Here is a 16,250-nt window from a genome sequence, read left to right as displayed (position 1 = left end):
AGGGCCCGCGGAATAGGACGTTACAGAAGTGCTTTAAGAACATCGCTAACTTCAAATTGAGAACAAAAATATTATTGATGCAGGGCAGATCATAATGGTAAGGGGTGGAGAAGTTATAGGATTGTAGAGAGTAGTTTGACTGAAAAAAGTTTGCAAAAAGATTAGAAATGTCTAAAGATGATGATTCAGTTCGGTTTTGAAAATACATAGTTGGGGGATACGCATTTGATTTTCTTTTGGAGTTTACAAAGGAGTAAAATCTTTTCGGATCATTACGAATGTTATCTCTACATTGAGCGATGTAGCTTTCATAACAAAGTTTAGAGGCATTAAAAAACAGCACGCGGGTCGTGACATAATTAGAAAAATCCACCGTAGAATTGGATTTTAAGTATTTTTTATATAACCTCGATTTTTTATACCCTTGCAGAGGGTATTATAATTTCAGTCAGAAGTTTGCAACGCAGTGAAGGAGACGTTTCCGACCCTATAAAGTATATATATTCTTGATCAGCATCACTAGTAGAGTCGATCTAGCCATGTCCGTCTGTCCGTCCGTCTGTCCGTCCGTCCCTCTGTCCGTCCGTTTATATGCAAACTAGTCTCTCAGTTTTTAAGCTATCTGCATGAAACTTTCCCAAAAGTTGTCTTTCTATTGCAGGTAGTATATAAGTCGGAACGAGCCGGATCGGACCACTATAGCATATAGCTCCCATAGGAACAATCGGAAAAATAAATGAAAAAAAATTATAACTTTGCTGTTTTTTAATTTTTTGTTTAGTTCTTCGAGATATAGTAATGGTTTAATATTTCAGAATTACGGTTTAAATTTCATCAAAATCGAACGACTATAGCATATAGCTCCCATAGGAACAATCGGAAAAATAAATGAAAAAAAATTATAACTTTTCTGTTTTTTTAATTTTTGGTTTAGTTCTTCGACATATAGCAATGTTTAATTATTTCAGAATTGTGGTATAAATTTTATCAAAATCGGACGTCTATAGCATATAGCTCCCATAGAAATAATAAAAATATATAAAATAACTATCTAATAATTGGGCTGTAAATCATCATAGTTTCAATGTTTTTTTTTAGCACATACTCAAGTAAATCATAATTTAAATGTTTTCAAAAGTATTTAATTAATGCAATAGCTGCAAGGGTATATGACTTCGGCTTGCCGAAGTTTGCTTTCCTTCTTGTTATTTTTGAGGTAAGACAAGTTGAACCATGGGGGCTTAAAAGAGTCACTTACCGATACCTCAGGAACGAAATGATTTATCGACGACTGCAATGTCAAATTAAAGGATGACACTGCAGTTTCTAGGTCATTACATGATTTTAAGAAGGACCAATCGATAGCACTCAAATGCTGGTGTAAACCAACAAAATTGGCATTGCGGAAACATTTTACGCATAAGGCCGCCTTAGTCTGAATTTCTGCAACGATCTCAACATTCAACAACAGGGTTGGATGATAGGGGTCTTCAGGCAGAGAAAAGGGAGGGCTTCTGAGGACATTAGCGAGAGTGTAGTTATTAACAAATATTAAGTCAAGAAGTCTATCCATATGGTTCTTTACAAAGTTTATCTGGCCCAGAGACAAGTCCGTCAGGTCGTCGATAAAGTCGTGCTGGCTTTCGGCAAAAAGGAGATTGTAGTCCAATGAAGAGATCCAAGACACGTTAGATATGTTAAAATCTCCCATTATAATTAGGTGGTCCTCATCGGCAATAGAAGAGGATACCAATTGAATGGCAGACAGGTGCATTAAATAGAGAGAAGTATCAGGTCTAGTTGGAATCTAAGAGCAAGTTATATAAATATTAATGTTGTTGATATTAATTTTAACTGCAACGAATTCAATGGAAAGTGGGTTTTCAAAAGGAAAAATTTCCGATAAAAGTGAATGGTGAACTGCTATTAATACGGCACCGCCCAAGGAGATGCGGTCAGTTCTATAGATAACAAACTTATCAACGAATATTTCTTGATCGGAAACCGAAGAGTTTAGCCATGTTTCAGATAAAGCAATGACGTCGGCGTCGGTGGAAAGACTATTAACATACACCTTACTCAGTTTACCCAGTAGGCTTCGCACATTTTGGTATAAAACTGACATATTTGTTTTTCTTAGTTTTTTGAAACAGCTGAATTTGAGCCACGAGGCTGGTTTTTCTGAAGATACTCATATACTAAAGTATTAACTGGCCAAAGTGTAGAATCAAGTGCCTTAGAGAAATCGCAATCAGTGAATTTTAAAAGAAGAGATATTGCGCTTTTGCTTAAAAATGAACTTATGTACAGAAATAGCGTTGTCCGGGGCATGCAGTTTCTCACAGAGGGAGATCCTAAAATCCTCGGCAGTGGCTTCGGGAATAAGTCTCGTCACGAATAAGGATTTTTGAATAACCCCTCTCAGAGGAATCCCAGAGACATCATAAGTCGCCTCGCTATTCGTTGGACGGTTACTTCTCGGAACACCACTTAAAGGGACATTAGTGCGTCTAGGAGCCGCAAGGCTTGAGCCAGGCATATCGTTGGGGAAGGAAACAGCACCAGATGTAGGAGCGGATGTAGGAGCAGAGTTGGTAGCAACAGGAACCATTTGTAATCCAATAGAGGCCATGTTTTCTTTGGGTAGAACATTACCAAGTGATTCCGAAGCCAATGAGGCACGCGAGGGAACAGAAGAAGGTCCAGAAGGGGTAGTGTGAGCCAGTGGCAGAGACGGTGTTAAGAAGTTCGGCGAAAGGTCCATATTATTAGCATTAGTTGGCGTCGAGATGGATGGTAAATCATAAACAGGAAGTTGAAGATTATTATTTGGGATTTTTCTTTTCGGTGACTCGCTAAGAATCCTAAGTCCAAGAAACTGAGATTCCACTGCCAGGAATTTGTCATTCATAGCATTGAAGAGTTTACGAACTTCAACAAATCCATTCCTGGTTTGCCTCATGAGCGTACGCATTTCATCCGTCATCCCGCGGCAAGACGTGCAGGACCAGGTAAAACCAACTTGTTTGGAGATTATATCCAGCTCCAGCACACTGAACATGCGAACAGTTATCACATAACCAGCAGATGAGGTAGGTATCGCCACTAATAATGCCATTATACTCGCATTTATTAGCATTCATTTTGGTTAATTTTCAGATCACTGTGCACAGAAGAAGAGGGGAGCGAGGGTGTAGTATGTGAGCATCCGTATCAGCTTCGAGCGTAAGCGAGAAATGTTGGACTATTCTTGTGACAAAAATTTTACTTGTGCTGCCCTTAGGTTTACATAAGTTTGGGAACGAAGACGCCCGCTTGGAATATTGATTGTACATAGTTTGGGAGTAAGACTGTCACTCAGGGAGCGGCACTTAGTGATTGCAAGAATGGTTAATGTTATTTAAGATTACAGGATTATTACATTGGTTCAGCGTGGGATCACGTACACTGCATATTCTTATTTCTTGGTAAATAACTGAATATGTGAATGTATCACTAAACCCCCCCTTAACGTATTTTCGCTTAAAATAACATTTTTAATTTTAACTCTGTTTTAAACTTATCATTTTGCTTCCATTTATTTTTATATCGCTATTTAATTATTGACAAATTTGTGCGATTGTTGTTTCAGTTAGATTCCATGTAAGTATAATATCTGGTTCAACGTATTGAATCATTTCTTTTCAGAGAGTTGGTATAATCTTATAATTGGATTCTTGCACCTAATTATATTTCATAAGCATTCATTACTAACTTCTTTATTGTATTGCTTTATTCTCATCTTTCAAAAGATATTGCTGATCTAGATAGTCTAACTGATACCCAATATAGTCGGGATAAGGAATTATTTTGATGGTGTTAACGATATTGTGGGTAATAGGGATATGTAAAATCACTAGTAATTTGTTATTTTTGTGGTCAAACCATGATATTTTGATTAAAAGTATATTTTGGTTGCTAATGCTTTCTTGTTTGTCGTCAATACTATTTTGTTATTTTCGTATTTTTTTTAGTAAGTTTCTGCAGTCTTTCATTCATAAACCATACGACATAATTTTATTTATGAGGTTGAATTGAATTTTCTGCATTTAGGTCTATTTTTTTGTTAATTTTTACTCAATCATTTTCATTAGGTGTGCCAAAAAGAAATTTAAAAGATAAATCTTTTATGGCAAAAAGTCCACGTTTTAGGCTATTTTGCTGATGAATAGTTTACCATTTAATTCTTTCAGTAGTTTATTGCACAAATATTTCATTCTGGGCGAGTCTGTGATTTTTTTCCCAAAAGATTAAGTGATGATGTCAATTTCCGTTGAACTATGTAGTTCTTAGACAGTGATGTTCATACACTACCGGTATTTGAATTGGAACGCTTTATACAAGTAAACAACCAAGTTCGGAAACTGGATTGGTTATTTTAATTTGTTGAGTGTCGACCGTGGTGAATACTAGAAACAACATCATTGTACAGAAGGTTACTGGGCAAGTTTAACGGCATTAGTTATCTTTTGTTTCTTAAATTTTTTTTGTAGTATTGGGTTTTCCTATTTCAATTAGTAATTTTGTCATGGACTTAGTCTCTTTTTTCTACATTTTTATTAGCTTTAAATGGATTTTTTAATTTTAATTTTTGAATTGGACCTTTTCTGTATCTAGTGTCTAATATTGGATGCCCAGAATATTTGAGAAGGTGTTTGTCCATGGGTTTCATTTAATGGTTGTATGTGTAAAGGATTGCTTAATTTTACTTCTTCATTATTGGCTGAATTGATTTTACGGAAGTTTCCATTTATTTTCTAATGTAGTTTTTCGACGTCTGCTACACCGTTTTGTTAAGTTTTAATTGAATTTCTTCTGCTTCGGGCTGTCGCTTTAGAGTAAGTTGGAAAAATCTTTGTCTATCTACTTTTAGTAATTTAGGTTTAGCTAACTGATTAAAAATGCTCATTAGCGAGTTCCTGCATTCTATCCAGTCCTTTCGTGAAAACTTGAACATTACTTCTTAGCAGCAGCAGGTAATGACGAAGGTTTTTTTTTTCTATTTTTTAATCATAAGTAAAGCGGATTTTTGAATAAATAAAAACAAAATTGAAAAAAATACCAACAAAAAAAAGAACTCTTCGTCATAACCTCGAAAAATTCAACAGCTTTAAAATGCATGTACATTTTTTTTCAAATGATCCGGTCACGAGTTATTGTTCACCGCAAAACCAACTTTTTTCAAGGCGCCTCCGAAGATTCACGATTACCGGCTTATTTCTCATTATTTTTCTTTAAAATTGTTTTCTAATATTCTTAAAAAGTTGTACAATAATATGAAATTAAGCTTAAAAAAATAATATTATAGGTTACGCCGCAAAAGAATAATTAAAATATGCGTTTTTGCCTTAAAAACCAACCATCACCTTAAGGGGGTTTGGTTTTATGCCATTAGGGGTTACGATGTGACCAATAAACCTAAGTTCTTTTTTATGATTTTAATACCTGACTAAGCATTTCCTCAATTTGGTTTCCGACTTCAATTTCGTGCGCTTGAGCAAGTGGGTACTGTTTTGAAAAAATTGGGGAGTTATGTGTTGTATTTGGTACGTGTTTAATGGTATTTCTAAATTTTAGATTGTCTGCTTCATATTGAAGATTTTTGAATTTATTTAATAAGCCTATCAACCTTAAAGTTTCCTCCTGATTCAGGTGATCTAATCGAAACAATTTAAAATCTATTTTTATAATGGATTCCTGTGCTGTTTTTTCTGATATTGAAGTAATTAATTTGTATATTTAATCAAATAGGGTCACTGTGCAATTTTTGTAATTTATAATCTATTGTGCACTTTTCAACAATTTTGCCCCAATCAGTAAATCCTAATTATTAGAAAAACTGTGTACATAAAAAGGTTCATTTGTTTTAAAAATCCTATTGCTGGATAACATAATCAAGTCGTTCAACGTAATAATTTGATGTCAAAACTTTTTTTTTATCATATTTACTGTGGGTTCTGTGTCTATAAGGCATTTGTATGTGCAACCTGTTAGTCGAAAATTTTCGTTTGGTTTTGAGATATTATGTTCATCTGTATTTTGGATGGATTGTACCTGTTGATGCCCTTCATTAATCGACCTATGGTATTGATTGTGGTCATAATACTGTTCTTCATAATTATAAGATTGTAATTCTTTGTATTTGTAATTCAAGTTAGATCACTGATAGATCAGTAACCAGTGATCAAGTTTATTCTGTTGAATACGCCCAATTACTCATAAAAATCTTTTCCCACAACATTCCAATAAAATTCAAAATCCTCAAACAGCATATTTTAAAGGAAATACAGCAGAACAACATGATGGATATTTTAAAGGAAATACAGCAGAACAACATGATCACTGATCACTGATGGATCAGTAATCAGTGATCACGCTTATGATACATTACGCATTAATTAATTAGTTTTTGCTTGTTTTTTATTTTTGTTTTGCTTACATTCTGATTTTTCTGTTTATTCTTATTAATAATTGGTATAGGCAGGCTAGCAGATACGTATCATGTATCAAGAAAAGGTAGCGTACTATTTTTACGCTCTTGATCACGATGAAAGAATTTTTGCAATATGATCAGTGATCATTCCCATTCAGCAGAACTATCATAAGAAATCCATCAGTGATCAGTGATCATGTTGTTCTGCTGAATACGACCATTGAACAGTGGTCGGGCTTGTATGGGAGCTGCGGCCATAAATACTTCTATAGGGGCTATCGCTTTGAAACTTGTACCAAAAATCTAGAAAAATTTTTATAAATATACAGGACAAGAATTGACCAGATAGTACTACTATATCATATAGATAGGAACAATTGGGGAAAAAAATGAAAAAAAATTATAATTTTTTTGTTTATAAATTTTTGTTTAGTTCTTTAAGATTTTCTAATAGTTTAATATTTCCGAGTTTCGGTTTTAATATTATTGAAATCGGAAAACTGAATCATATAGCTTTCATTGATACGAAACAGAACAGAACGCAATCGCGAAAATTGGCACTCTTAAGGAAATAATAAGCTATTATTTAAAAAAAAGTATATAAACACAATACACAACACAAAAAAAAACAAGAAATGACAACAAACGGCAACAAACTACAATACACAGCAGCAACATGTCTTTTTTTTTAAATTGAGGTTAGGTTACCTTTTCGTATAATTGCAAGCATATTATACTAAAAGATTTTATTGTGCCCAAGAATGCCATCACAACTAAAACTCTAACCAAACACAAAAAAAGACAAGAAAGCTCAAAATTATGTACTAAATAAAATATTGATTTACACAAAACACAACGCATTCTACATATACTTTTTGTTGTAAATTGGAAATAAATACCTTTATTTAAAATATTAAGCACTTTTATTGCACAAAAACTTGTTTTTAATAAGCTTAAAAAAATTTTTAAGGAGAGCTTCCCTTGCACGTTTGCTTACGCTGAAATACCCAATAAATATCATGCTTTCTCTTTTGATACTATTCTTGAAGAGGACAGACCACTGTGCATTGGTTGTGTGTTCATATATTGGTTGGGTCCAAAATGATTTCGTACGTGCCAAATAATTGCATGTATTGATAAAAATTAATTTGGGATGGTTGAGAATATTGTGGGTAACCCCTGGTCGCTATGGGGTTTGTATTGAATTGGTGAGAATTATAATTTTGATTAGGGTTTGCGTTTTTATTACGGTTTGGTGGATTTTTATTCATTTCAAAATTAATATGTTCTTCATATTTTCCTTAATTTTGTGCAATGGTAATTAAAAATCTTAAGTCTGTAATATCATGATGAACCAAAATAGTGAATGATTGTGTGGGTAATTTTCTGAGCAGTATTTTAATGGAATCTGTAATCGCCTGTACATAAATAAGAAAATCTAGTTGGTTACCTTCCAGAAGCAAATTTCAAAATCAAAATCGTTCCCTCTGTTGATTCTCTGTTAGCTTCCGCAAAAAACTAACGAAATCTTTTCGCAAACATTTGGCTGATGAATTCAGATCCGCAGGAACCGAAATGAATTATTTTAAAATACTTTGCGATAACTTAAAGTTCAAATGAAATTTTAATCTTGTTCTTTGATGTTTTAAGATTTGTGATGGCATCTCAGAATGGCTTCGATTCTAACCTATTGGAGTTTTAATAGAAACAAAGGAAAGGTTTTCAAGGTATGAAAAAACTAAATTATTTTCTTGGGACTTATTTTAAGCAAGCGCTGTTCTTATTACCCCTTAATTTAATGTACTTATTTTGCAAAGCGTAATGTGTTGGGACCTTTTTCATCGTCTTTGGCAACTTTGGTCACGAACGCTACTGGTGAAAAGTTTGCAACACTGGTGTCAAGCATCTGATTTACGCACAAAATTTAAAATACAAAATGTAAGTAATTTAAACGAATATTTTCTCTATTTAAAATTAATTTTATTAGGAGGAAACAAGAACAACAAACAAGACGTCCTATTTATGACGTTTATGGAGGAGAACGTGGACATTGCCCGGGGGTTGTGAAAGGTTACAGATCTGCTAAATGGAACCCATTAGTATTGCATTTTAAATTTCGGTTATTGCGCTTAATGTCCAACAGTTGCTGTCTTCTCAACTTTTTATTTGCCAAAAGTTGCAAAAACAATCAAACCAACAACCTTTGAATTATTTCGGGCAACACAACTGATATCCACACGAGTTGTTCAACACTTTTGTTGATCAGTTTCCATCACTGCATTTAAAATAAGTAGAATTTGTTATTTTTGGCTACCAATGATTTTATGACTGATTTTAAACATTAAAGGTGTGCACCAATAATGCACAAAGATTAGGAACAACAGCGGACCAGCTGTAATTTCCCTAGGAATTTGCTAGCAAGCAAGGGAACTTTGATTATGTTAAAGGGAAATCCGCCAATGTTAACGAATTCACTTCTGAGTGAAAACTAGAACAGGCCTGTGTGTGTTGTTTTTAACTGTTAGTTGCCTTTTGACTTATTGTATTTATTATTTTATTATAATGTTAGTCAGAATTTTGAAACGCCTTATAAAGTATATATATTCTTGAACAGCCATCTAGGAGAGTCGATCTAGTCATGTCCGACTGTCCGTCAGTTGCTACGCTGTTTTTAAATTTTTTAGTTAGTTTTTCGATATTTAGCTATGGTTTCCTTTTTAAGAATTACGGCTTAAATTTGATTCAAATCGGGACGACTTTGTCATATAGGAAAAAAACCGGAATATTATTCAACTCAAAATCTTTTTACCGTAGAAAGTTTGAAAGGTTGGTTTATTCGGTATTTACAGATGTTGAACGAATAAATATATACCAACAAAAAATTTGTTTTTTTTTTTTTTTTAAATTATAAAAACATTATGACTTTTATTGAGAGTGTAAAAAAACAGTAAGCAAAGTAACGCCATAAGAGCGTGGAAGTGATTAAGTGATATATTCTACAATTGATTTGGTAAGTCTGCATTAAGTACAAATCAGAGTATGAATAAATATATAAAATAATTGTTTTAACTGCAAGGGTATTTAAACTTCGGCTTGTCGAAGTTTTTTTTTTTTCCTTTTGTTTTAAATTTTTTTTTAAAAAAGTTGAAGCGTTTTGAAATGTGTCGCGTAATCATTAGTCGAAAACTGGGTTTTATATTGGGTGTACAAGTAGAAAACCGCCGTTTTTTTCATAGTTTGAGGTTTTATTGCGTAAAAATAGCTACATACTGATTATTCAAAATATTTTCCATCGCTGGCTACAACTTTCTCCCATCTTTCTGGCAGCATGTGAATTCCGCGTCGAAAAAATTGTTCGACTTTGGACGCGATCCATGTATCCAGCCAATTTTGACCTCAGCTTGACCATGAGTCATCGATCGAAACAAGTGAAAATCGGAAGGAGCGATGTCTGGAGAGTAGGGCGGGGGGGTAGGATGTCCCATTTCTGTGTTTCCAGGTAACTTTTTACGACCTTGGAAACATGAGGCCGGGCGTTGTCGTGTAGGATTATCTCTTTATCGTGCCTTTCCTGGTATTGTGGCCGTTTTTCCTTCAGCGCTCGGCTCATGCGCATAAGCTGGGTCCGGTAGAGAGCTCCTGTGATGGATTCGCCTGGTTTCAAAGCTGCATCCTCAAACTTTTTCACGGGACCCGGCCGATCCTTGTCTTCCACGTCATAATCACCATTTTTGAATTTCACGAACCATTCTCGGCACGTTCTTTCACTGATACACGACTCACTATATGTTGCTACAATCATTCAATGCGCTTCAGCAGCAGATTTTTTCGAATGAAACGCGAAAAGCAAAATCTCCCGCAAACGACGCTTATTCGGTTCAAATTTCAACATCTTCGCGCACCAACAAAAAAATGGACAATGAGAATAGACTTGCGAGATGATGTGGAGTTGTTGACCGATACCTAAGCTTGCCATGTGATGCTTCTGATCGGATTTCCCTCACCGATTTCCAAAGGTGGCGCCACCCAGTGGAAAACGGCGGTTTTCTACTTGTACACCTGATAATTTAATTTTTTTCACTCGAGGTTCCTTTTTTTTTGATACTTTTTGTATCACACCGAGTCAAACTAATGCCCCGCCAATTAACTAGGGACAACGTTAAGGATAATAAATAAACGAACAATTAAATATTACTGCTTGACGGGCTATCAAGGATAAGCGTTCGTTCTACGACTATGGCTGTTGTGACGAGCCCGCCTAGAAGGTCACACTTGGTTATTATAAGTTTGTAAATTTTAAGAGAAAAGCTAATAAAGTTTAATAAATATTAAGGTTTAATATACAGTTAAAAGGTCGAAAAAAGCGAATTTTTGAACATTTTTTCTGAGAAAACTATTCAATTTAATTATCTGATAGTAGGTACACATATTATATTATATTTTAATTGTATTTTAAGACTAAGTATTGGAAAAAATATTTATTTAGAAAGGAGCTAAGACCCTTAAGAAAAACGAAGTCCATCCCAACTACAATCTCCAGTATCTACTACATCGCAGAATCACGGTTGAAGAGCCGCATAAACGCAATGGCCCAGTCTAGTGCGCAAATTGCCAGGAATACGAACACATCAAATCTTACTGCACACTTCACTCTGTATGCGTGGCTTGCGGAGGGCTGCATACCTCTGCTACGTCTGAATTAAAAAACGAGCCAAATAGAAAAAGTGAATTAACTGGAGGAGTAACAGCAAACTACAGAGGCTGTCCAGTATACAAGGAGCTAAAAAGTCGGATCAACCAACAAGTGTCAACCCTCCAAATTCATACCTGAAGTTTTCTTTTCGTCAGCAGTCCGATCTTCACTCGGCAGTTCCACTATAACTAAAAACGTAAGCTTTGCAAGCGTTTTAAAATCGGATCATGAGAGCCCTGCCCACAATGTCCAATCACCACCTACAGTCTCTTACCAACCTGCAAAGCACACAGAAAATAAAATGGAAACAATGATACTCAGATTGCAACAAAGTATGGATGAATTCTTTTCTTTTACGCGAACAACCATGCAAAGTAAGTTGACAAATCGAAATATTTTGATTCAGGTGCTCCAAAACACCTTATCAAAATAATCAATGGCTCGCCTGCGCATTGCACTGTGGAATGCCAACGGCGTTTCACGGCACTAACCTTAACTAGCACAATTTATGCATGACAATGAAATCGACGTAATGTTACTTGCAGAAACCCACCTTACCAAAAAATACAACTTCCAAATCCGAGGGTATATGATTTATAATACTAATCATCCTGATGGAAAGGCCATGGAGGCACTGTAATCCTGATTAAAAACCGCACCACATCTATCAATATACAGTTGGCTTGTCACAATCTAGCTCTAGCAGCGGTATACTGTCCTCCTCGATTCACGATATCCGAAGCGCAATTTATCGACTACTTCAACTCACTAGACAATCACCTGGTTTACCTAAACACTGGCCTAGTGACCACAGAAAACTGCCAGACTTGATTGACTTTGCAGTTACAAATAACATCCCACGAAATCTGATTAGCGACAGTTCTCTATCGGATCTATTATCAGAACACTAGCCTGTACTCTTTAGCCTAAACCAAAAGCCAGTTGGCGAAGATGACATTAACAAAAGCGTAAGCATGCCAGAGTCAGTCAAAACATAACTCTTAACACAAAGCACACGAATGCAGAAATAGAGCAGCTAGTTCTGGCAAAGCGTCGTTCCCGGCGGGAATGCAAATTACTTACATCGCCATCTGCAAAGCAACAGTTGAAAGAAGCACTACGACAAGAAGAGAGATCACAACAGCGCTATATAGAGTAACTATCTCCATCCAGCTCAAAATTCCGATTATGGAAACACCACTCAACACTGAGTCCTCAAACAGTAACGGTTACGCCAATGATGACCCCTGCAAATTGCTGGGGCCGAAGCGACAAAGACAGAGTCGACACATTCGCTACCCACCTCCAAAAACTCCAAAAATGCTTATTAAACTCCCACTATGCGCTGTTAATACCATATGCGAGCTGCTCAACGCAATGACAAGACTGGGTTGCTTCCCAAAGAGGTGGAAAAGGGCAATGATACCAAAACCCGGAACACACCACCTCCTGATACAGGCAATAAGTTTACTTCTGTGTTTATCGTGTTTTTGAAAAATGCCTTCTAGCCCATATCATACCATATTTCAGCACATCAAATCGTCTTTCGCAAAAACCTGAAACTATCGAACAGGTGAACCGAAAACATCAGAAATTCGAAGTTCATTCAAAAACAGGGAATTCTGCACTGCGGTATTTTTGGACGTCGCTCATGCATTCGACAGAGTATAAATAAATTATGCTCCCTAATAACATACATAAGCTCTTGAAGTCATATCTTTACAACAGGATATTCGTTGTGATACACTTCTGATATCAATACGAGCAGACAACTGACCATGTCCACGTCCACCGACATCACTGCGATCCTCAGCCGATCTAATATCCACAACAAGCACCAGCGCAACTTGCGACCCATCTAGATGCAGTAGGGAAATGGCTCTCAGACTGGCGTATAAAAGTAAATGAACAAAAATGTAAACACGTTACCTTTACCTTAAATAGACGAAATTGCCCAAAACTTACACTAAACAACATCGTGCACGTATATTGAAACGAACTCACCTAAGGCTGAAGGCAAGCAATCTGCATTGGCTTATAAGCTCTACAACTCCGTTTCGAAACCAATCTGAACTTATAGCTCCCAGTTGTGTGGGAGCGCCAGCAACAGAAACTTAGAAATCGTGCAGAGAGCCTAAGCAAAGATCCTGAGAACTATCAACGGGGCACCGTGGTACGTGGAAATATTCAGAGAGACTTGAAATGTAATAGCGCAACGCATGGAAAATTACTACACAAAGCTGTCAACCCATCCAAACCACCTCGGTAGAGGACTAACGTTGGTATGAAGCCGTTCCCGCCTTCGCGTTCGTCCCATCCAGTGATAATTATTAGAACCGTGTAACATAAATACAGTTTAACAAACTGTTAGAATAATGTAGTACTTTAAGATTTTATCGGAACAAAAATTTTTGATAATTACTACAAAATATATATAATCGGTGTAGCAGCTGTCGAGTAATGTTGGCACCGACTTCAAAAACACCATTTTGGATAAAACGGGTTTAAAGTTTGTATTCCTACTTGCAAATACTCTGAAACTACTTTTAAAATTCGAAAATATTCACCGGAACGATATGAAATTTTCAGTGTGTATTCTCAAATATATTTACTTATTTTGAATTTCTATGTTTAGATTTTAAATCGGACGATTAAATTATACAGTTCCCGTGAGAACAAACGGAATAAAAAAAAAATTATATTTAAACAAATTAAAAAAAAAAAGTTTAGTAATTGGTTTAAAATATCTCAAAAGCTAAGTAAAGTAGAACAACAATGGTTAAAAAAAAAATCTGCAAAAAAGTGTCAAAATAAAATTTTAAATAAAAGATTTTGTTATAATTTAAAAACAAAGACCTTTTAACAATACCTCTTAAACGATATATAGCACTTGACTGTTTTACTAGTTTAAAAGCTGTTGGATCAGTGAGCTTTTTTATTAACGCTAACCTTTGTGATCCGTAAATAAAATAAAACCGCATAAATTTCCAATTAATTATGCACTAAGTTTAATTAAATGGCACCAAGACCTTATTTACAAAGTTTAATGTATGTGTTTGAGATTAGTTGGTTGGGCAGGCAGACCGATTTCTCTGTGCCCTGTATCTATCGAAAGTAAACGAATAGAAGAGGCAGGCGATCTGCGACCGTACCTTTAGCGAGCGAGTACAAAACCGAACTTAAACTAAAAAGATTTTTGATGTGGACAAAGGGCCAGGCGGCGATTGGCAAAAGGAATTCAAAAAGGAGTAGCAATTACAGCAATTGAAAGAGAGCCACGCAGGGCAAATAGCAAAGGCAAAAGCAAACATCGAGAACTTCATTTACGTTAAGGTTCGAAGTTATACGAATTTATTTAGACTGCGGCTTTACCAAACAGAAGCTGTGGATGTACAAAATTGAGCTTTTTTTACGACACATCAGAAAATTTTCGATAGTCCTCAAAAAGCTCTTAAAATTTTTTAAAACCTACAATTTTTATTTCGAACTAACCAAAAATAAAATTGGACGCACCTAAATTATTCTAAATGGTCGATTTTTAGCATAAAGGATTTTTCAAGTCAAATTAGATTTAAGTATCATAACTTTTCTTAAAAAAATATGGATGTTACAAAGTTTCGTTATTAGTTGGGTTAGATGCGGGTGTGTCGAGCCTCAATCCGCCAGGGCCTAAAACACTTCCTGTTTACTATATTGTACCTTATTTTAAGAAATGCAATTTAAAATACTAAGAACATGCTAAAGGGAATTGTCATGTTTATATGTAAAATTAATAATTCCGTCCCATTCTGACAAGCAAGTGAATAGGGTACTCTGTGACGAAGCATGGACGAACAGCTGTTTAGCACTTATGCTCTGGCATTTAATTTTTTTTTAAATAAAGTCCTTACATCATTAGATTTTTTTTAAAATTAATTTTAACAAAAAAGTTCTTAAAAGTGTCTTCATATTAAATGTAAAAATACATTTCCTTGAATAGGAATAGATTTTAGTGTAAAAATTGCATTCATTTAAAAAATAAACAATTTTAAGGTTATTAATTTTTAAAAAAGAGGTGCGTTAAACATTAAACGACTGTACAAAATTATCAGAGAAAATTTTTTAAAAAATTGACATAGATGTCTAAATAGTTTCATACTGATGTCCACAATTTTCGTTTACTTACTTTGCCGTTTTATCTGATTCCAAAAGCTGCAACTTGTAAAATGAATTTTTATTTTGCTGAATGTCAGTCAAACCGAGCACAATACTGTATTTGTCTTTACTCTCTACGTAAACATGGGCGATGTCCTCAAGCCCACTGTCAGGATCAACAGCCAGACCATCTTTTACCTTAAACGCTCTTGATATGGGCACGGATTTTGTATATATACTTTTAAGCTTTGAGGTTTTTGTTGTATCTTGTGAAACTCTTAGAGTTGGATCTGTTCCCCAATTGCAGATACTCATGCTATTTATATAAATAATAGCTCCTTCTGCGTTAGCTTCCACAAAATCTAAATATTCCATGGGCACAATATGTATCCCAAGCAACTGTGCAGATTTCATCCGACTAGATACCTTTTTGACTTCTGATTCAGTTGATATAATTGCAATTGTGCTTTCCGTTATTTTGGTTTCACATTTGCCACCCATATTTTCTATTCGCTTTTTTAACTCATTCTCTTGGTTTTTTAAGCCTATAATTGAAAACTTCAGGTTGTATAAAGCAGGCTTTTTACGTACAATTTTTGGTCTGGAATCAAAAAAAAAACAGAAAATATTATTAAAAAAGGATTTAGCTTATTTTAATAATATTATAAATATAAAAAAATCAGAAGAAATGTAAAAAAAGGGGAATCACATGCCACCTGAAGTAATTGTGTGCACCCTGCACCCTGGCAGTGCGATTATATACTTGCTTAGTGAGGAAGATTGATATCAATCTCATCGGTTTGGTCATGTCTTGCCATGTGGATTGGGTAATCGTAGCTCGAGCGAAGAAATTGCAAATCCCTTATTCAAGGTCTAACAAAATATGTCAGATGGACCATCATTTGGAACATCAAAATTAATAAACAACAAGCCAAAGAGCTCCACTGTCAC

The 16,250-nt window shown here is 35.1% G+C and overlaps 1 protein-coding gene across 1 annotated transcript in view; it reads right to left on the bottom strand.

Annotated features, from left to right (window-relative positions):
* LOC128265738 (poly [ADP-ribose] polymerase) overlaps positions 1-15,895 on the bottom strand; it is a 62,045-nt gene extending 46,150 nt beyond the window's left edge. Inside the window, exon 1 of the mRNA XM_053001938.1 lies at positions 15,331-15,895. Within this exon, the coding sequence (XP_052857898.1) occupies positions 15,331-15,800 (470 nt within the window). The 5' untranslated portion in view covers positions 15,801-15,895. The remainder of the gene's footprint in view (positions 1-15,330) is intronic.
* Positions 15,896-16,250: the final 355 nt, after the last annotated feature.

The sequence above is a fragment of the Drosophila gunungcola genome, unplaced genomic scaffold, assembly GCF_025200985.1.
Source record: "Drosophila gunungcola strain Sukarami unplaced genomic scaffold, Dgunungcola_SK_2 000151F, whole genome shotgun sequence".
Lineage (NCBI taxonomy): Eukaryota > Metazoa > Arthropoda > Insecta > Diptera > Drosophilidae > Drosophila > Drosophila gunungcola.
This window is presented reverse-complemented; position numbering and strand designations above follow the sequence as displayed.